The following is a 23,794-nucleotide window of genomic DNA, read 5'->3' as shown; positions in this document are numbered from 1 at the left end:
CTTGTCTAGCTGCCTAAATTTCTCAATATTCTGTACTTTAATTTTTTAAACAAGCAGTAATAAAAATAAAATTTTAAAATTTTGTTTATCACAGATAAATGCTTTATTTCATTTTATTTTTGGTGGTACTGGGGTTCCTGGAAGCCCTTCTACCTCCGGGCTACACTCCCAGACCTATTTTTTTACATTTTTTTATTTGGAAACAGGGTCTCCTAAGCCAGCGCGCGCGGCTGGCTTCGAACCTGCGCGATCCTCCTGTCTCCGCCTCCCAAGCGCGGGGATGACAAGCGTGCACCGCCACGCCCGGCCAGATAAATACTTTAAAATTCCATGATATTATTAGAAAACTCTGATTAGAAAAGCCAAAACATAAGCCTCAATTTATTCGTACATTAGCTACTATATAGCTGGCATCTACATTAGCATTTGGTATCTATTAATGGAATGAGCCAGGAAGATGCATGCAGTACAGCTGTGGTATGAGAAGTTCGTATTAGCATTTCAAAGGGCCTTCCTCACCGTCAGGGGCTTAAAAAGCTGCCTTTGAGCAAATATTATTGCCCAAGTGTACAGAAAGAAAAAAAGCATTCCAGGTTCAAGTACAAGAACGTTCATCACAATAAAGAAACTAAGAGAAGACTGCAGTTTTCTCCAGTACTGCAGAAGTGCAGCGATCTGGGGCCAAAGCAAAACAGAACACTGCCATACTGGGAAGGATTTTACATTTAATAATCCTGTAGCAATGACAAGTTATCAGGATTAACTTGGAAGGTTACATCTTTTAGATGAAGACTCTGCCTATGATATGAAAAATAAATGGTAACTGAACAAGAACAGATGCGAGGAGACAGACTAGTTAGAAGCCTGTGGTAGGCTACTAATCCAGTTACATGTTTGTGTTCTTAAACGCTTTTATTAATAAATACATATATACATAATACATATGCATATCTGTTAGTATACATGTATATGTGCAGGACACACATACTTATATAAAAATACATACATAAAAGGTCTGGAAGTATACAAACAAAAATCTGACAATATACTTCTGGAATAAGAAACATACCAAGGGTACAGCAATAGTGATGTTTAAGTGATAACTTAATTTTCACTCTAGACATTTCCATATTATCTGATCTTTTTCTTACAGTGAGAGACTATTCATGTATTTCTGGAAACAAAAGCAGGAATCTCCTGACAATGAATATCAAAGTCTCCAACATAAAGAGAATAATTAAAAGTTCAGGAGAATCTGGAATGTGTATCATTTATATGTTACACACGAAGTCAACATTTTTAAAGATCCTAAAAATAGTACACTTCTAGAATCAGAAATAGTAATCAGAAATGCAGACAAAAAGTCCAGTATTTAGGAAGCTAAGACAGGAGGATAGTAGGTTCAAAGCCAGCTTTGGCAACTTAGCAAGGTTTTAGCAACTTTTTGAGACCCTGTTTCCAAATAAAAAATAAAATGGGACTGAGGGTATAGCTTAAAAGTAGCATACCACTGGGTTCCATCCCCAGCACGCATGCATGCATACACACACACACACACACAAGAAATGTAGACAAAAATTATGAATAATAATATTAATGATAGCATTTTTATAACTAAAAAAATATAAATACTCTAAGTAGCCAATATTAGGGAAATCCTTAAAAGGTCACGATACATCCTGATGACAATTTTATACAGTCTTGAAAATATTTTCAAAGCAGTTTAAATAACATTAGAAAATGCTTATAAAGAGCCAGGTGTAAGCAAGGCATGGTAATCCCAGTACTTGAGAGGCTGAAACAGGTGAATGGCAGGTTTGTCAGCCAGCCTCAGCAACTTGTGAGGCCCTCTGCAACTTAGTGAGACCTTGTTTTAAAATAAGGAATAAAATAGGGTAGAGGGCATAGGTCAGAGGTAGAATGCCCTTGAGTTCAATCCCCAGTACCATAAAAGAAAAAAGAAAAAAAAACCCAGGCATGGTGACACATGCCTGTGATACCTGTACTTGGAGGATTGATTGCAGGTTTGGGGACAGCCGCAGCAATGTTAGACCCTTTAGCAACGTAGTTTCAAAACAAACAAAATAAAATCAGGCTAGGAGATGTAGCTTGGAGGTAGAAGGCCCCTGGGTTGTTACTGGGTTCAATTCCTAGTAACAAAAACGCAGCACACACACACACACACAAAGAAAGAAAATGCTTATAAGAGATAAAAAGAAAATTACAAAACCATGTATGTAATATGACAACAAATACACATATATTATGGATACATAACAAATCCACAGAATAGTGGAGAGTATTACTGGAATATGAGACTTTTGGATGATTTTACTTCCCAAATTATACTTGTATTCCCCAACTTTTCTACATTGAGTGATGATCACTCTTATTATTTAATTATTAGAAGAAAATCACTGTGTTTTTTGAGAATGCCATAGGAATACTGATTTTTGGGGGGTTTTGTTGTTGTTGTTGTTTTAACAGTACTGGGGATGGAACCCAGGGGCATTCTACCTCCAAGCTATACTCCCAGCCCTACATTTTATTCTTTATTTTGAAACAGTCTTACTGAGTTGCAAAGGGCATAAGTAGCTGAAGCTGTCCACGAACCTGGATCCTCCCTGTCTGAGCCTACCAAATGCTGGGATTTACAAGTGTGTGCCACCATGCCTGGCTTAGGAATACTGTTTTAAAGTAGACATGTAACCCCAGTACTTGAGAGGCTGAGGCTGGAGGATCACAAGCTCCAGGACAGCCTTAGCAACTTAGTGAGACTCTCATCAACCTAGCAAGATACTGTTTCAAAAATAAAAGTAAAAACAGAGCTGGAGGTGTAGCTCAGAGGCAGGATGTCCTTGGGTTCAGTTCCCTGTACCAAAAAATAAAGTACATTTGGATCATAGGTCAGAAATTCTGTTAAGGAAGAATTTTAAACCATAAAGGGTATAGGTGGGCAAACTAAAGCTACTTGTGAATTTAGAATAGCTTTTTATTACCCATATTATCTCTTCTACATTTAACTGGAGTGCTGAAAAGAAAACTTTTTTGAATTACCCACAACAAGGTTATATTAGAAACTTTTGTTTACCTGTGGTAATCATTCCCCAACCTGAGTAGCTAGTATAGCATAATAGTTGGTTAAAAGCATATCTCTTCAGTCAGACAATCTAAAAAATCTGCTTTTATCACTTCCTAGCTATATAACTTTGAATAAGATACATAATTTCTCTAAGCTTCGGTTTCTGAAAAAAAGGAATCAATAATCGCTTGTATGGCTGCACTGAGGACAAAATAAAACAATGCATTTTAAGGCAGCTGGCAGACTGACTGGAGTGTTCAAATGTTTGCTACTATTACTGAATATTATCTATTACACAAAGACTAGTATCTCTTACCAAGTTATAATAAACAGTGATCTATCTGGTAGAGTTCCCCCCACCTTTAATGTGAAGGGTACATTTAGTTAAGAGGACTCATATGGAGCCCAAGATGTCCACTTTCACCACTCTTATTCAATCTAATCCTTGAAACTTTAGCCAGAGCACTTCGGCAAGAAAAGTAATACAAATAGAAATAGAAGTCAAATTGTCCCTCCTTACAGATGATATGATCCTATACTTAGAAGATCCTAAAAGCTTCACCAATAAACTTCTAGAGCTGATACACAAATTCAGCATAGTAGCAGAATACAAAATCAACATACCAAAAATCAATAGCTTTTCTACGCCAATAAGGAAATCTGCTGAGAAAAAAATCAGACAAACAATTCTATTTACAACAGCTTAGAAAAATAAATACTTATCTGGCTGTGGTGGTGCATGCTTGTAATCTCAGCACTTGGGAGGCTGAGACAGGAGGATCATACAAGTTCGAAGTCAGCCTCAGATATTTAGTGAGGCTCTCAGTAACTTAGTGAGACCCTGTTTCCAAATAAAGTATAAAATAGGTCTGGGAGTATGGCCTGGAAGTAGAAAGGCCCCTGGGTTCCACCCCCAGTACCACAATACATACATACATACATACATACATACATACATACATACATACTTCAAATTCAGACACGGTGGTGCATACCTATAATCCCAGTACTTGGAAGACTGAGACAGAAGGATTTCAGTGAGCACCTTAGCAATTTAGTGAGACCTTTTTTTTTTGGGGGGGGGGGGGGTGGAACCCAGAGGCTTTCTACCTCCAGACCCATTTTCTATTTTATTTGGAAACAGGGTCTCACTAAGTTGCTGAGAGCCTCACTAAGTAGCTGAGGCTGGCTTCGAACCTGCGCGATCCTTCTGTCTCAGCCTCCCAAGCGCAGGGATTACAAGTGTGCGCCACCACGCCCAGCTAGTGAGCCCTTATTTTAAAATAAAAAATTAAAAAGGGTTAAAGGTATAGCTCAGAGGTAGCATGCCCCTGGGTTCAATCCCAAGTAACAAACAAGAAAACAAAAATTTAAGCTAAATCTGATCAAAGAGGTAAACCACCTCTCCTAGGAAAATTACAGAATGCTAAAAAAATCAAAGACATCAGAAAATAAAAAGATCTCCCATGAGTAAGCAGAATCAACATTGTTAAAATAGCCATACTACTAAAAGTGGCCTATAGATTCAAAGCAATCCCCACCAAAATACAAATGATATTCTCCTCCGAACTAGATAAAATACAAAAAATTTATACAGAAAGTACAAAAGACTCAGGATAGCCAAAGAAATTCTAAATAAAAAGAGTAAATCTGGAGGCATGACAGTATCCAACTTCAAATTATACTACAGAGCCAGGGTAAAACAAAACAGCTTGATATTGGCACAAAAACAGACATGTAAATCAAAAGAACAGCGAGAAGACAGATGACAAATCCACACAGCTATACCAGTCCTTGGTATTTATGCAAAAGAATTAAAGCCAACCTTCTATAGCGTTACATGCATACCCATGTTTCTAGCAGTACTATTCACATTAGCTCAGTTATGGAAGCAACCTAAACTATGTTGTTTGCAGAAGACGGATGGAACTGGAGAACTTCATCTTAAGTGAAATAAGGGTCATTTGTTTTTCTCTCATATGTTGGAGCTGGAAACAAATAGAAAAAAAGGATGGGGGGATCTCATATGTAAATAGAAAACAGTAGGATTAAAAAATGGGACCAAGGACGGGCAAGAGGGAAGTACTAAGGAATGAAATTAATCACTGTATAGTATATGCATGTACAAATATGCCTCAATGAAACCCACTGTTCTATATAATTATTATGCACCAACAAAAAACAATAATTTAAAAATACAGACTTGAAGTTCAAGTCAGATAGAAAGGCTTTGAATCTAACTGTGTTCAAATGTTAACTCCACAACTCACTGTGTATATGATCCTGGCTAAGCTGTTTACTCTGTCTAGGCTTTGCTTTTCTCATCTTTAAAATTAAGATAATAATGGTTCCTATCTCGGATTTATTTGAAGATTAAATAAACATGTAAGGTGATTAAATAGTAATTGAGATAGTAACTACCAAGAAAATATTAACTTGGAAAAAACAAAATTACGACAATCCCAGTTCTACCTACAATAATGTGACTACAAGGCAAATTACTTTATCTTTGGGAACCTCAGTTGACCTACCTATAAAATGAGAGTAAAAATAAACACAGCTGGGTGTAGGAGCACATGCCTCTAATCTTAGTACTTGGGAGGTTGAGACAAAAGGATCACAGGTTCAAAGCCAGCCTCAGCAACTCAGCGATGCCCTCAGCAACTTAGTGGTAACCTGTTTCAAAACAATAAATAAAACAGGGCTAGGAGTATAGCTTAGAAGTAGAATACCCCCTGGGTTCAATTCCCAGTAAAACACATACACACCACGCACAAACACAACAACTACAACAACAACAACACATACCTCACAGGATTTAGGCAATTTGTATACAGGCTCTAAATCCAGAATATCTGGATTTGAATCACTTACTAGCCATGTTACCTTGCGTTAGTTACTGAACCTCTTTGGAGATAGTAACACATTACTGATTGAATTGTTAGGGATAAATACATTAATATATATTATATATACAAAGCACATAGAACAGTATCATTGTTAACTCTGTAAACATTGTTAAACGTATTAAATAAGTGCTAACTACTATTAGTATAGAGTTGCGGCCCAAATTAAATGAAATAAACTAAGTATTTGCTGTGAGCAGGGATTGGGAGGCTGATACAGGAGGATTGCAGTTTGTGGACAGCCTCACCTACTTAGTAACGTCCTCCACAACTGAGTGAGACCCTGTTTCAAAATAAAAAATAAAAAATTGTCTGGGGGTATAGCTTGGAGATAGAATGCCCCAGCACCACAACAACAAAAAAAGAAAAAAGAAAAAAACTTTGGAGTGTTTCCCCTCCAAAATCCATGGATTGCCAATATGAGAAGATGGGACATTTAAAAGAGGGCCCTTCTCTCAAGAATGGGATTAAGATCCTTATAAATGAAGTTTCGCCCGAGGTCTCAGGCCCTTTTGCCTTCCATCATATGAAAACACAACATTTTTCTCTCCGGAGGATGCAACCTTCATCAGACAATCAACCCTCCCTATGCCTTGGGCTTGGACTTCTCTGCCTCAGGGACAGTGAAAAATAAATTTTTTTTCATTATAAATTGCCCAGTCTGTGGAATTCTGTGATGGCAGTACAAAATGAACAAAGATGGTATCTGATAATAAATGGTAGCTACTACTACAGTAAATATGTTAGCAATACTTACTATATGCTTATATTTATTATTAGGTTACTAATTGTCTTCCCTAAGCTGTTTTTAGCTGCACCAAAGGCTTATTTCCCTTCAAATAGAAGATAGTATTGGCCTCTGGTCTCCTATGTTTCTTTGTCTGTGGGAACTACTCTTTGACTATGACCCATGGTTTTATTCCTGAACATGATTATAGGCACTTGCCTATAATCCTAATACTTGGGAGGCTGAAATAGGATCACAGGTTTGAGGCCAGTCTCAGCAATTTAGCAAGATCCTATTTCAAAATTTAAAAATAAATAAAAAAGAGCTGGGAATGTAGCTTGGAGGAAGAATGCCCCTGGGTTCCATTCCCCATACCAAAAAAAACAAAGTCCCTGGTGTCTTACTAATGGGATACATCTAATACTTCCTAAGTCACTCATAGTGGCCTTTCCTAGGGAACTGACTGCCTCTGAATGAAATGGGAAAATCATGTCGTTCCATCATAGATGATCATATACATGAAAGGATCCTAGTTTTGTAAATCAGAAGCTCCACTCTGAAAATAAATTCCACTCAAAGATCATATAATTGAGAATCCACCATGAATATCAGATCAACCTAATTAAATTTCCAGATACAGGAATCTTCATAATAGAGGTAGGTAGTCTTAATGTTAGCTGCTTTATGATCTAAATGTCTGAAACAAATAATTGTTAGATGTTCAACTCTGAAGAGACAGAAGTATCTGGTTTAAAAGAAGCAATAGGGCCGGGCGTGGTGGCGCACACTTGTAATCCCCGCACTTGGGAGGCAGAGACAGGATCGTGATGGTTCGAAGCCAGCCTTGCTGGCTTAAGAGGCCCTGTTTCCAGATAAAATTATAAAATAGGTCTGGGAGTGTAGCCCGGAGGTAGAAGGATTTCCAGGAACCCCAGTACCACCAAAAAAAAAAAAAAAAAAAAAAAAAAGCAATAGAAAAGAAAATAAAAGAAGCAATAGAATAACGATTATGGAAGTCAGGCAGGTACTCTAGAAATGGCAGTATATAAGTAAGTCTCTTTTTTGGGATGTAAATAACGATGAAATAAAAAAATTTAATTATCCCTTTTCCTATAAGACTTGTTAATATATAAGAATCGCTAAGTTATATTATTTTACCTTTTTCCAAAAATATATGGCTATCACTTCCATCGCTTTCTAATAGCTGTTCTTCCAGTATCATGCTGTCAAGTGAAATGGCATCCAGTGAGATTTGTGAGGAGCTTCTTTTCATGTTCCTATAAGAAACACAGAGTGGAGCCGGGTTGGGTGGGCAATGCTCCTTAGGTTTTCCACTGAAACAAACAAAATTATTAGAAAATTACTAAAAACAAAGAGTTCTATTTTAAAAATACTTTTAACAGAAATATAACATGTAGATAGCATCCACAAGTTCTTAAATTACATTTAAATGTATAAGCTCAAAGGGGCCTCATATATTAAAAATTGAATCACTAGCTCTAACAATTTCATATTTTGTCATGTTTTCTATCCAAAATATACTCAACAGATACAGACAATGAGCAAATAAAAATCCCCAAAGTGTCACTAGTATGTTGTTACCTTAGAGATGGCTGTGATTTAAGGGGTCTGACCGTGGGTGCCTCTTCTTTACTGATTTCCTGGTTCTCAGAGAGTGAAGCTGCTTCTGGAAGCAAATCTTCAGCTTTAAAGATTGATTCTATAGTTTCATTTCCTTTACTAGCTAAACTATTGAAAAGTATGTTCTGATTGCCATCATTATCAAATGACACATTTGAATCTTCTTTGTAGTTTAAGACACTATGTGAATCTGTACAAGATGAATCTTTCCGATCACTTATTCCTGATCTAATTTCTCCTGAACCACTCTTGTAAACAAGCCCACTACTTTCATCCTCACTTATTTTCCCTAAATGTTTATCTGATAAATAATCTAGAAAGGAAATGCCTTTTTGTAGATTTGTATCACTAGCTGATTTAAAAAGCAAAGGATCCTTTAAAGGGGCATGGCTAAGGTCAACACTCATAGATCTGTTATCTGACATGTGATTGGCAGTTACACTTCTGATTCGATTTATACCACTGCTAATTTTTCTTTTTGAAGACAAAAGTTCACCATTTTCTGCAGGTAAATAATCAGGAACCATTGGGCTCACACTTTCAGAAGCAGGAGACTTAGGAGAATTCGCTTGATCCACTGGATGTAGCAAAAGAGCTAGTTCTGCGCTTCTGAGTAAAATTCCAATGCAAATGGACGTCTGACTAGCAGGACTGCCGGTCACGGCTTCTACATCTTTCCTCAAGTTATCTGAGAGTAGAATAAGCGAATCATGTAGGAAGAGCAGGAGCAGATACTGGTAGTGGTTGATCTGCATACTGACATGTTTATGAACGTGAACCAGGACATTGAGATCGGCATCTGATGATGAAGAGGGAATTCTCAAAAATGTATCTGATGAAGGAGGTTTCTGACCACCATTTGTCAGGGGTTCAGACTCTGTACTATAGAACTCCTTCAGGAGCTTTTTCCGCTTCAGCCGGCCAGCCAGATCACTAGACTCACTCTGTGATGTGTTGAGAGATCCCTGGTTGCAGGTCTGCAGCTCTTTCTGTGACTCTGCATATCTTGTTGGTTGACAAATCCAGACAGAGAGAGGAAAGGAGTCTACAAAACTGACTGGCCGTCCTTTTCCACTTTTCATCCCCTCATAGTCTATCCAAAATTGAGAAAAGTACACGGCCCAAACATCCATGGCAGCAGAAGTTTTAAGAGTGTGTTTATTCAACTTGGGAGTAATATTTCCTTTATAAACTTCGTGCATTTTCGTATCTTGCTCATGAGCATGTCTCTGGAAGATTGGATGCAGAAGGTTAAAACTGTCACAAGATTTGGGAAAGCTACTATATGTTTTACTAAAAAATTCACAATCTTTGAAATCTTGAAACAAAGCTTCTAGATCAGAATGTCGACAGTTTGGACAGTGTCTCGTATTTGTGGCGATCATTTCAGAACTCTGAATAGAAACTGCACGTGGTTGATCTCGATGGCATTCAGACTTCATTTCAGAAGGAATGACAAACTAGAAGGGAAAAAAAGGGAATCTAGTACAAATCCACTTGTAAAATTTACAAATCCACTTATAAAACCACAAATCTCAAAGATAAAATAATTGAGGGCACAACTTAGCATAGAATTCTTTTTCCTGACATGTCCCCACAAAATCTTTGCTATCTAGATGTTAAAACACTAACTACTCTCGCCAGGTGTGGCAGCACAAGTGTGAAAGGTGGAGACAGGAAGAGCTCTGTTCGCGGCCTGCCTCAGCTACTTAGTGAGGTCCTTTGCAATTCAGTGAGACCCTGTTTCAAAATAAAGAATAAAAAATAGGGCTGGAGGTGTAGCTTGGAGGTAGAATGTCCCTGGATTCCATCACCAGTACTGGAAAAAAAAAATAGGGCTGGGGGTATATCTTGGAGGTAGAATGCCTCTGGGTTCCATCCCCAGTATGGGTAAAAAAAAAAAAAAAAAAAAAGAAAGAAAGAAAAGAAAAACCCAAAACCAAAACCAAACCCACTACTCTTTTTTTTTTTTCAGGGAATAACTTTCTTTTAATTATATTAATAACATATATTCTACACATAATAAATCATAAAATAAAGAGTTGAGTTAAATTATTATTGCCAAGTGTTTACTAAGTCCTGAGTATATAGAAAAAGTATTACATCTGGAAAGAGAATTTTTTTTTGTTATTGTTAGAATAATAATATTCCCCCAGTTATATTTTGTATTCTTTTTTTTTTTGTGTGTGTGTGGTACTAAGGTTGGAACCCAGGGGCATTCTACCTCCAAGCTATACCCCTAGCCCTATTTTATATTCTTTATTTTTGAAACAGGGTCTCACTGAGTTGTAAAGGGCCTCATGAAAAAGTTGAGGCTGTCCCAACAAGTGTGATCCTCCAGTCTCAGACTCCCAAATGCTGGAATTACAAGTGTGCACTACCACACCTGGCTTTGTATTCTTTATTTTGAAATTGGGTCTCACTAAGTTGTGGAGAGCCTAAATAAGTAGCTGAAGCTGGCCGCAAACTTGAGGACTTCCTGTTTCAGCCTCCCAAACACAGGGATTGCAAGTGTATGACACCATGCCCAGCTCCTGTTAAGGTATTTTAAAAGTAAATCTTTTGGAGGGTGGCTGGATGAATGAATGGAACGACTGGACAGATATCACTGGAATCAATTTTGCAGAAGAAAACATTAAGAAATAAATTTAAAACCAGGTGTGGTGGCACACACTTGTAATCCCAATACTTGAGAGGCTGAGACAGGAGGATTATAGTTTTGAGGACAGCCTCAGCAAGTAGTGACACTCTTATCCACAAAGGGGGACCCTGTTTCAAAATTAAAAAATAAAAATAAAAAAGGGCTGTGGTGTAGAAGGTAGAATGCCCCTGGGTTCAAATCCCAGTATCACCAAAAAGAAAGAAAAAATATCAGTTTAGCTGGGTGTGGTGGTACACACCTGTACCAGTACTTGGGAGGCTAAAGACTGGAGGGTTACAGGTTCAAAACCAGCCTAAACAACTTGGCGAAGTCCCTCAGCATCTTAGTGAGATCCTGTTTTAAGATAAAAAATAAAACAGAGCTGGGGATGTAGCTTCGAGGAAGAATGCCTCTGGGTTCAACCTCCTTTACAAAAACAAAAACAAAAAAACAAATTTCAAATTACTTTCTAAAATAATTCTCAAAGACAATTAAATCCAGTCTTCAACATATTTGCATCAGTAATGAATTTGGCTGCTTGTTTTTTTTTTTTTTTTTTTGGGGGGGCAGTACTGGGAATGGAACCCAGGGGCATTCTACCTCTGAGCTACACCCCCAGTCCTATTTTTATCCTTTATTTTGAAACATGATCTCACTGAGTTGCAAAGGGCCTCACTAAGTAGCTGGGGCTGTCTGCAAACTGTGATCCTCCTGTTTCAGTCTCCCAAATGCTGGGATTACAAGCATGCGCCACCATGCCTGGCTGAATGTAACTGCTTTTAAAACTGTTCATACTCAGAAAATGTAAAGACCATTATATAATTCTGTCTTAATAATTCTAAACCAAGTGTGATGGCACATGCTTGTAATCTCATTACCTGGGATGCCAAGACAGGAGGATGACAGGTTCATGGTCAGCCTCTGCAACTTAGTGAGGCCCTTCACAACTCAGTGAGACCCTGTTTCAAAATTAAAGAATAAGTCGGGCATGGTGGAGCATGCTTATAACCAGCATTTGTGAGGCTGAGACAGGAGGATCGCAGTTCATGGACAGCCTCAGCTACTTAGTGAGGTCCTTTGCAACTCAGTGAGAGCCTGTTTCAAAATAAATAATACAAAATAGGGCTGGGGGTGTAGCTTGAAGATAGAACACTCCTAGTTTCCATCCCAGCACCACAAAAATAAATAAATAAATAAATAAATAAATAAATAAATAAAATGAAATAGGGCTGGGTATGTAGCTTGGAGGTAGAATGTTCCTGGGTTCCATCCCTAGTACCACAAAAAAAGAAAGAAAAAAAACAATAATTCTAAATGTTATAAATCATACCTTTATATTGAATATTACATATATAGTGTGTGAGAAGGTCTTTAAAATACTTCTGCAATGAACTGCTCAGCATTATTAACATAATTTTATGAATCAGAGATGAAAAGTATATAAATTTAGCCTACATCAACAGACATAGAAAATGAAATTTCTCCCTATTTCCAAGTCTATTTACTAAACTTTATTAGCTGGGGTCTTTTTTTCTTGTCTTAAACGTCTTCCTTTCAAATGTAAATATTTATAGATCATATATTAATACCTACTTGGCTTTAATAAAAAGCAACTTTCTATTATTATTGGATATGAATAACAATGTAAACAAATAAAACTTATACTTTAAAAGCTTCATTGTATAATTTACCTTTCTTAGAAGAATTTTATCAGCTCTGAAGTAGGAAAAAATGATTGGTTTAAATTTTATTTCTATAGCTCACCTCCAAATAGATGAAAATTAGAGATGTGTAAAAAAGCAAAAGAAATACACAAACTGGGATGAAAAGCAGTCTCTTAAAGTTTCCATAACTGAGATTCAAAGTAAATCTGAAATTTTTATATGTGTATATCTGTATTTATATCTGAATGGCCATCTTATATTCTGGAAATTAAAATGACATCAACTTTTCTTCCTTAAAATTGGCTTTATTCTCACAGCCACTCATGTATGTAATACCTTCAGCATTAAGCCATCAACTCGAATATCAACATGCTCATCAGATTTCGAATTGTCATTCAACTTGTACACAGCCATGAACTGATTAAGACTCTGTTTTAAATCCAATAAAAACTGATTTAACCATAGAATGCTTCTTTCATCCACAGTAAACTGTAGTGCATTCAGCTGGCTATAGAGGTTGGGAGATGGAACTGTGGAGAAAAAAAATTAACTTTATTAATAAACAGACAGTCTAAATGTTCCCTGAAAATGAAAAAGAGATTAATAAGTTTTATTCTTTTTTGAAATAAAAAGTTTTGAGATGTTGTATAAAAAAGTGGAATGACATGTGAATAGTAGCAGAGACAAAAATGTTTCCTAAGCTGAAAAAATATAGTATAGCTTAATCTAAAATTAAATGTATAAATAGAAAGTACTATTTATTTTCCAAACTTATATTCACATAGAAGAAAATTATTAAAAATATGACCTTTCCCCCCACCTTGGTGGTACTGGCAATTAAATGTAGGAATAATTCTACCTCCAAGCTATACACCCAGCCCCTTTTTTTTTTAATTATTTTTTTATTTTTTGCAGTACTGGGGATGGAACTCAGGGGCATTCTACCTCCAAACTATACCCCCGTCCAATTTTTAAATCTTTTTTATTATTTTTGAAATAATAATAAAGGGTCTCAGTGAGTTGTTAAGGCCTTCTAAGTAGCTGAGTCTGTCCTTAAAACCGCAATCCTCCAGTCTCTGCCTCCCGAATGCTGAGATTACAAGCAGGAATTACAAGCATGTGCCACCACTCCTGTCTTTTATTTTTTGTTTTGAAACATGATTTCATAGCCAGGCACAGTGGCACAAGCTTATAATCCCAGTACTTGGGAAGCTGAGACAGGAAGATCACAGGTTCACAGCCAGCCTTAGCTACTTAGTGAGGTCCTACACAACTTAGTGAGACCCTGACCCTGTTTCAAATTAAAGAATACAAAATAGGGCTGGAGGTATAGCTTTGAGATAGAATACCCCTGGGTTAAATCCCCAGTAACACAGAAACACAGACACACATACACACCCACAAAGAAGTATGCTCTCACTAGATTGCTGAGTTTACCTAAATTGCAGAGAGTTTCACCAAGTTGCTGAGGCTGGCCTTGAACCTGAGATTCTCCTTTCTCAAGCACTGGGAATAGGCATGGGCCACCACACCTGGACCCTAACCTTCTTGATGAAGTATCACACTGAAGTGGTGGTCCTCAATGACCTACTTGTTTTTCTTTCTTTCTTGTGTGTGTGTGTGTGTGTGTGTGTGTGTAGTTCTGGGGATTGAAACCAGGGATATTCTACCTCTGAGCTCCACTTCCGGTCCTATTTTTTTCTCATTTTGAAGCAGGGTCTTACTAGGTTGATGAGAGTCTAATTGCTGAGGCTGTCCTTGAACCTGTGATAGCCTCCCAAGTACTGGGATTACAAGTGTGTGCTACTACACCTGACTCAATGACCTATTTCTGCCAGGGACTTACTGGCACACTGTAATATAATCACACTTCATGGCTAGTTCAGAGCGATAGGGACTTAAGATGCATAGTGCTCGGTGAATTCCCCCACCCCATGCCATTCTACTCCCTCCCTTTCCCCATACATACTGAGATGGACATTGGTAGTTTTGTGTATGTACAGTGTCTTTTCTTTTCTTTTCTTCTTGGTACTGGGATTGAACCCAGAAGCATTCTACCTCCAAGCTACAGCCCCAGCCTGATTTTGTATCTTATTTGGAAACAGGGTCTCACTAGGTTGCTGAAAGCCTGGCTAAGTTGCTGAGGCTGCTTTGAACCTGAGATCCTCTTGTCTCCGCCTCCTAAGTACTGGGATTACAAGTGTGTGCCCCCATGCAAGGCAAACTGTCATTTGAAGTGTTTCTTTCATCAAGTTTCTACACACACATAGATACACACACACACACACACACACACACACACACACACATAGATACACACACACACACACACACACACACACACACACACACACACCCTCCCTCCCTCCTGTAGACCCCCTTCTCAGATCCACTGGGGCATATTCCTTTATTTGAAGTCCCTTTTGTATCCCAATTTCTCCCAGGTTTCTACATATGAAAAACACAGGACCCTTTACGTTCTGTGACTGGCTGACTCACTTAGTGTATCCGTTTTCCTGAAAATGACATAATTCTGTTCTTGTTTATGGCTGAGTAAAATCCAGTGTGTATATCCCACAATTTTGCAGCTGAATCTTTACCTGTATATTCTAAAAACCAATCTCCTATGAAAGTGGTATGCTAGGCAGCACTCCTCAAGAGGGTGGGGCACACTTGGTTTTATTCCCCACTTTAATCAGTTTATAATTGTTTGAACCAAAAACAAGTATTTTTTTAAAAAAGAATATTGTTTGAAGTAAAGTAAAAAGTATCTCTTGAATAATAAAATAAATACACTCTTTTATAGTTTTCTCAAAATAAACTGATATTTACAATTAGAAAGTATTTCACTTCATGAAATCTATATCTATTTCATAAAAACCATTTAAGTTTCAGAAAAGCTTAATGAAGATCATTTATTCCTAAAATTCAAACACATTTGCTTTACCAAAGTTAAAAGTATGCATATCCATAGCTTTTAGACCAAATTAATTCAAGGAAAATAAATCCAAGGTGTAGAAAATCAGAATAGGGAATAGTTTAACAATGTCCTGAATATGTTTTTTTTAATCTGCCTTCCTTTTGCAAAGATTCACTGTACATCAACTATTTTCTGTGTATTAGTGAAGTACAAATATAAAAAGACATAGAGCATGTTCAGTTTAAAAAAAAAAAAAAACCCTCAAAGTTCCAGCAATGGAGGCTGAGGCAAGAGAATCCCAAATTTGAGACTAGCCTGGAAACCTGGCAAGGTCCTGTCTCAAAACAACTGATAGTCAGATAATTAATTAATCAATCGGGTTGGGGATAGAGCTCAGTGGTAGAAACCCCTGGGTTCAATCCCCAGGAATTAAGAAGGAGCTTTTAATTCATTACATGAGAAACATATAAGATCAAAAATGTTACTTTTCGTGTCTATCAGAGATGTGCAATCTCAATACATCAGTGATGAGAGCAGCCACAGAGAAGACGAAGAAGCAAATGTCGCCCCAAGGCCATACCAGTGAGATAAAGAACCCTGAGAGTAGATATGGGAATGAAAAAGCAGTCCAGTAAAATAAGCAGTAGAAAGATCTGTGGGCAGTTTACAACAGGAGTTTATGAAATAAATTATCATGTAGTGATCTAGGTTTTTTGTAGTGCTAGAGAGCGAATGCAGGGCTTCCCACATGCTAGACAAGCACTCTACCGCTGAGTTATACCCTAAAGCCTAATGATATTTAAAACAATCTTGTAAAATCTAAGTGTTTTGGAGTTCCGCATTTTCATTTTCCTTCTTTTATTTTCCTTCCTCTTCTTCCCCCCGCCCCTTGGTTCTGGAGACCAAGCCAAGGGTTTCATGCATGCTAGACAAGCAGGTCTACCGTTGAGTTACATACCAATCCTTAGAGTTCCACTTTCAAAGAGAAGTTATAAATTGCTTTTCTTTGATAACACAATTTATTTTATCTAAACACATATTCTCAATTATGATCTTCACAGCTGAAAATAATGAAAAATATACCTTTTCTTTCCTTTTTTTTTTTTTTTGGTAGTACTGGGGGTGGAACCCAGAGGCTTTCTACCTCCGGGCTATACTCCCAGACCTATTTTATATTTTATTTGAAAACAGGGTCTCACTAAGTTGCTGAGAGCCTCACCAAGTAGCTGAGGCTGGCTTCAAACCTGTGCGATCCTCCTGTCTCAGCCTCCCAAGTGCGGGGCTTACAAGCGTGCGCCACCTCACCCGGCAAAATATACCTTTTCTTATACAAATCAAAACTTAGTTTTAAGAGCTCAGATGAGCTGAAACAGCACAGAATTTTCTTACACAAAGAAAAATGTATAATCAAGTTAGCTTTAGAAAGCTAAAGTAGCTTACAAATAAAAATTCAATAAGTAAATATTTCTAACAAAACCTAAGTAACACCAGTTACCAAAGTACACATTTGGACATTTATAAAGATAGCCCCAAATTTCTCTATAGGCACAAGGTCAACTTCAATTATTCACCTTTCTATCTTTCTTTCTTTTTGCGGAGCTAGAGATGGAACCCAGGAACATTCTACCTCCAAGTACAGCCTCCGCTCTATTTTCTATTCTTTATTTTATTTATTTATTTATTTATTTATTTATTTATTTATTTATTTAATGGTACTGGGGGTGGAACCCAGGGTGTTTTGTTTTTGTTTTTTTACCTCTGGGCTATACTCCCAGACCTATTTTCTATCTAATTTAGAAACAGGGTCTCACTAAATTGCTGAGAGCCTCACTAAGTAGCTGAGGCTGGCTTCGAACCTGTGAAAGGCTCCTTTCTCAGCCTTCCAAGCGCAGGGATTACAAGAGAGCGCCACCACGCCTGGCTTATTCTTTATTTTGAAGCAGGGTTTCACTAAATAGCTGAGGATCCTCCTGTCTCAATCTCCCAGGTACTGGGAATACAAGCATACGCCACCATGCCTGGGACAAATGGATTGTGTGTGTGTGTGTGTGTGTGTGTGTGTGTGTGTGCGCGCGCGCGCGTGCGCGTGCGCACTACTGGGGATAGAACCCAAGAGCAATCTACCTCTGAGCTACACCTCCAGCCCTATTTTTTCCCCAGCCCTATTTTCTATTTTTTATTTTGAAACAGGTCTCACTGAGTTGCAAAGGGCCCCACTAAGTAGCTGAGGCTGTTCTCAAACTGTGATTCTCCTGTCTCAGCTTCCCAAATGCTGGGATTACAAGTGTGCAACCCCACGCCTGGCTTACAAATGGAATTTTATAAAATAAAAAATATGACCTTATTCTATAAATAGCCTAAATTCATTCATTTTTTTTAATTTAAGAGATAGCTACTAAACACAAAAATGAGGTAAACCTCAGGGATATAATTAGTCATGAATAACACAAGACTTCTGTAATCAACAATGCCATAAGCAGTGAGATCTGAAAAGGACATATGACCTTAAGCAATATATACGAACATTTTACTAGAGGCATGGCTATACATAAGGATGAAAAGAGGAAAGAACAATGGACTTTTTCATATTTATAAAACTCAAAAGATTAACAAAAAATACAGCTTTCTAAATAACAGACAAATAACAATAAACTAGCAAACTCTCTTACTTGGGAAATCCTTTCCATCTGGATAGTAATACTCTGTGAATTCTATATATACTGCCGACATTTCTTGTGGAAGATAGAGGGACTTTTTATTGCAGGAAATCATACTTTTGGGGGAAGAACGATACTGTTCTGCTGTAGAGACCTGAAAAAAATAATTGTTTCTTAAAGCCACATTAAAAATCCTTTCAAAAAATGTATGCAAAATGGACTTTACAAATATTCAACTATTCAGAAAACCCTATAACCATTTGGATCATTATCAATTACAAAATCAATTCTGTCCATCATTTCTCATGAAATTATTTTGAACCCTTAAGTAAGAGAAAGAAAAACAACATTAATGATATATTATTTTATAATATAGTTAAATGAACAGCAGAGTCAGAACACAAATCCAAGTCCATGATTATGCTTCAAACTCTAAGGACTTATCTTTCATGAACATTTCCATTATCATTACAGTCACAGAGCAGAAGTATTACATCTTTTCAAAGACCACCTACCCCAGCCACAATTATTTCCCTATCTAAACTAGTTCCCTATCTAAACTTTTCCTTTTTCTTTTTTGCAGTGCTGGGGATGGAAATCAGGAGCATTCTATCTCCAAGCGACACCGCCGGCCCTATTTTTTATTCTTTATTTTGAAACAGGATCTCACTGAGTTGTAAAGGGGCTCACTGAGTAGCTGAGGCTGGCCGCGAACTGCAATCCTCCTGTCCCAGCCTTCCAAATGCTGGGATATCAAGTGTGCGCCACCACTCCCAGCTAACTTTTCCTATTTTTTACTGGGCAAATTTTAACTCTGTAATGACAGTCACAGGTTGCTCAGTTACAACATACACTTTAACCTTGCTTCTTTTTCTACATTCAAGAACATTTATTCACAGCCCTCTTATTTAACTTCTTATTCCATGGCCCCCTTTCTCCACTCTTTACCTATTAGCCACTTTCTACTTCACACACACAAAAAAGCTCATATAACAACGAATTAATGATCTCATTCATCTTTAATTTTTTTTTTTTTTGGCATTACCAGGGATGGATCCCAGGGGCATTCTACCTGCAAGATATACCCCCAGCCCTATTTTTTATTCTTATTTTTGAACAGGGTCTTACTAGTTGCAAAGGGCCTAAGCAGCTGAGGCTGTCCATGAACTATGATCCTCCTGTCTCAGCCTCCCAAATGCTGGGATTACAAGCAGGCGCCACCATGCCCGGCTTGAACCCCTCGGCTCAATCCCCAGCAAAAAAAAGAAAGTTGCTGAATAGCACTAACAACTTCTCAGCAGTCGACTGAGATGCATTCTTGCTGGTGCTTGTTTTTTATTCAGTGGTGCCCAGTGTTAGCAGGTCCTTTTTTCCCCTCTCGTTGGGCATCCATGGCATGCTGTGTGTGTGTGTGTGTGTGTGTGTGTGTGTGTGTGTGTGTCCCTCCTTCCTGACCATCAGGAGGTAAGAAGCTCTGCTATGTCACATGCTCCCAACCATGGCAACATTCTGCCACACAGTAGGCCCCAGCAATGGGGCCAACAGACATGGCTGAAACCATGAGCCAAAATAAATCTTTCCTCCTTTAAGTTGTTTTACTCAGGTATTTTTATCACAGTGATGAAAAGCTAATACAAGGATTATTATTTTTAGGGTTCTTTTTACATTTTTCCACTCTTCTCCCCAAACAACTAATTGCATATACCAATTTATATACTAATTTCTCCAAAGTTCAACCAATAAAGTTTTATTGATTTATGTTAGCTTAGTAGGTCTAGGAATGCATTTCAAAGTTCTTCTAACTTTTTATTTTTCATAGTACTGGGGATTGAACCCAGGGGGTGTTCTAACTCTGAGAGATATAACCCCAGCCCTGTTTTACTTCTTTTGAAACAAGGTCTCACCAAGTTGTTAAGGACCTTGCAAAGTTGCTTAGGCGGGCTTTGAACCTGTGATACTCCTGTCTCAGCTTCCTAAGTACTTGGATTACAGGCATGCATCAACCACGCTCAGCTATTCTAACTTTTAAAATTCATTCAACAAATATATATTTCTCACACAAAGTAGAATATATTTTTCCCATGGGAAATGTTTTTTCTTAGTAATAATAGAATCTTTAATTCCTTATGGTTATATAATTTTAAAGACCTTCTCTACATATAGAAACAAATCTTCTCAATTATGTCAACTTGCTTTAATAAACAATACCTTATTTTTCTTCCCTTTAATAGCTAAATAATTATTCAAACTGGAATGAAGAAGTATTTTATTTTCTACTACTTACTTTTATTTATTTTGTTTTTGCTACTGTTGTCTCTGGGGTTACTTTAAATCATTTGAGATTATGGGTGATTCGTTTTCCTCATTTCCCTATGGATTTACAGAAATATTAAAATTCCGCGTGTGCGCGTGTGCGTGTGCGTGCGTGCGTGTGTGTGTGTGTGTGTGTGTGTGTGTGTGTAGTACTGGGAGTTGAACTCAGGGAATCTCCTTCCAAGCTATACCCCCAGCCCTTTTATTTTTTGTTTTCTGAAACAGGGTCTTAGTAGGTTGCTAAGAATCTAACTAGGTTGCTGAGGCTGTCTCAGCCTCCCAAGTACTGGAATAACAGGCATGCACCATTACATCTTAAAATTTAAATAAGGAGCATTATATAAAGAAAATATAAAGAAAGAAACAATTGTACAATGAGAAAACAATTGCGAAGGAGGGCTTCTCAAAACTGGCACCCTGATATGCTGGTCAGGTTACTAGCTCTCAGGGAGAAGGCTGTCCTGTGTACTACAGGGCACTCAGCGGCATCAGTGGCCTTCCCCACTAGATGTCAGCAGCACTCCCCTCCAGGTGTGACAGCCAAAATAGTCTTGGGACATTCTTACACATGCCCCAAGAAGAAAACAGTTGAGAACCACTGAGTTAAATAAAAAAATTTCAGATAAAGCTCTAGGCTTATCAAAGTAGACCAGAAAAGTTTATAAATGATTATAAAAATCTGAACTCTTTTGTGTGTTTTTTAAAAAATAGGTCACACATTCTACTTTGTTGGTCTTCAGGATTGTGATATTAGATCATGTTGTGTGCTTATAGCCTGCATAAAATTTAGTATAAATGGGACATAGTTCTTAGCCATCAAATTATATTCATACTACGCCGGGCGTGGTGGCGCACGCTTGTAATCCCCACGCTAGGGAGGCAGAGACAGGAGGATCGCACTCGTTCAAAGCCAGCCTTATTGGCTTAAGAGACACTGTTTCCAAATAAAAATATAAAAAAAAGTCTGGAATTGTAGCCCGGAGGTAGAAGAGTTTCCAGGCACCCCAGTACCACCAAAAAAAAAAAAAAAAAATTATATTCATACTATGGCCAATATGTAATAGTCCATTCAAGTGAAAAGTTTCTTCCACATAAATCATTGTATGGTAAGAAATTTGGCCTCCAAAGAGTGTTCTGTTTTTTGTCCTTGCTACTGAGATATTATAGAAAGTGTAATTCCTTACTCATGGTGGGCAACTGGTAGTTTATGGTAATAAAATTACTCTGAGTCAGGCTGGCCATAACTGATAGTCTTATTTGTGACCTGACGGTGGGAAGGCTTGGGTCACCTGCAAAGAGTCCACCCTGAGACTAAGTTCAGGCACGTGGGCAACACTTCTTGCGTATTAGTAGACATCTGCACTGAGATGCTGACATACTCTAAGAACAAGGACTCTTACATTAGAACCCTTCCAAACTCGGCCTCTCTTCCTCAGACTAGCTCTAATCTGTATCCTTTCCCTGTTATGAAAGTGACTTAAAGTATAATAGATTGAAATGAGTTCTGCAAGTCTTTTAAGTCAATTGTTGAACATGAGAGTTGTTCTAGGAACCCCTAAATTTACAAATGGTGTCAGAAGTCTTGCGCAGCATTGGCAGTCTGAAGTACTATGCCCTTGATTTCACAGTTTGGCTAATTCTGGGTAACCGTATAAATAAAAATCAACAAACTTGTATTTTCTATCCCATCTCATCTGGCCATTTCATAAAAGTGGCCAAGATACTTTTAAAGAAGCGGTGTTGCCGGGTGTGGTGGCTCACACTTGTAATCCCTGCACTTGGGAGGCTAAGACAGGAGGATCGCACTGGTTCAAAGCCAGCCTCAGCTACTTAGTGAGGCTCTCAGCAACTTAGTGAGACCCTGTTTCCAAATAAAATATAAAAATAGGTCTGGGAGTATAGCCCGGAGGTAGAAAGCCTCTGGGTTCCACCCCCAGTACCACCAAAAAAAAAAAAAAAAAAAAAGAAGCGGTGTCATTCTTATTAGAGTTGCTTATACATTAGATATTAAAAGTATTTAAGAGAAGATTTAATATATAAAAAGTAAAACATACCTGGTATATATTTAAATCTGCAAGTCTTACCACAACAGAACTAGACATTAGCTTAGCTTTTGATTGTTGAGATAATACTGATGGCATTCTTGAAGTCCCTTTCAGAGTAGACTCCTCTGTGAAAACAAAAACTCCTTTCAGAGCCAGGCGTGGTGATGCACACTTGTAATCCCAGCATTCGGGAGACCGAGACAGGAGGATCACAGGCTCATGGACAGCCTCAGCTACTTAGTGAGGCCCTTTGCAACTCAATGAGACCCTGTTTCAAAATAATAAAAATAAAAAATAAGGCTGGGGGTGTAGCTCAGACCCCTGGGTCCATCCCCAGTACTGAAAAAACAAAAAGCAAAAAACAAAACTCCTTTCAGTTTATAAAAAAAGTTATTTTTCATAGTACTCTTTTATTACTAAGACATTAGAAATGTAGATGAATATTAGTTTCTTAAACAAGATGACATGACATATGTGGAAATACCTTAAAAATTATAAAATGATACAAAAAGGTGAGTATGGTGGTATACACTTGTAACCCTAGTACTCGGGAAGCCGAGACGGGAGGATCACAGGTTCATGGCCAGGCTCAGCAACTTAGCAAGGCACTGTTTCAAAATGAAAAGGGTGGGTGTGTAGCTCAGAAGTAGAATGCCTTGGGTTCAATCCCTAGTACCACAAAAATAAATAGGGCTCAAAGTATAGCTCAAAGGTAGGATGCCACTAAGTCAATCCCCAGTACCACAAACAAACAAAAAAAGTAATATAAGAATGTAGGGTTTTTTTAATGATTACTCGTTTTATACCCGGAATAATACTTATATCACATTTAAGTCACTCTCCTACCATGTTAAAAATGAGATCTGCCAGCCATTGAAGAGTCTAAGGCCAAGCATGGTGATACACACTTGTAACCTCAGTACTTGGGACACAGAGCAGGAAGATCACAGGTTCAAGACCAGCCTAGCAACTTAAGGAGACTCTCAGAAACTTAGCAAAACCCTGTTTAAAAAAAAAAGTCTGAAAATTCTGAGTATTACTTTCATTGGTTTTTGTTTGTTTGTTTTTGCAGTACTGATGTTTGAATCCAGAGACACTTTACCATTGAGCTATATCCCCAACCTTTTTTATTTATTTTTGAGACAGTGTCTCACAACTGCAAGGCTGGTCTCGAACTTGTGATCCTCTTGCCTCAACC

The 23,794-nt window shown here is 37.8% G+C and overlaps 1 protein-coding gene across 1 annotated transcript in view; it reads right to left on the bottom strand.

Annotated features, from left to right (window-relative positions):
- Window positions 1-23,794, bottom strand: part of BLTP3B (bridge-like lipid transfer protein family member 3B) — a gene marked incomplete at both ends in the record, with an annotated part of 107,446 nt that overhangs the window by 18,961 nt on the left and 64,691 nt on the right. The window contains 5 exons of the mRNA XM_080706022.1: window positions 7,874-8,049; window positions 8,318-9,816; window positions 12,998-13,191; window positions 18,251-18,392; window positions 22,606-22,721. Coding sequence (XP_080562148.1) covers window positions 7,874-8,049; window positions 8,318-9,816; window positions 12,998-13,191; window positions 18,251-18,392; window positions 22,606-22,721 — 2,127 coding nt within the window. The remainder of the gene's footprint in view (window positions 1-7,873; window positions 8,050-8,317; window positions 9,817-12,997; window positions 13,192-18,250; window positions 18,393-22,605; window positions 22,722-23,794) is intronic.

The sequence above is a fragment of the Muscardinus avellanarius genome (genome assembly GCF_963383645.1).
Source record: "Muscardinus avellanarius genome assembly, chromosome: 11".
In the NCBI taxonomy this organism is placed as follows: Eukaryota; Metazoa; Chordata; class Mammalia; order Rodentia; family Gliridae; genus Muscardinus; species Muscardinus avellanarius.
This window is presented reverse-complemented; position numbering and strand designations above follow the sequence as displayed.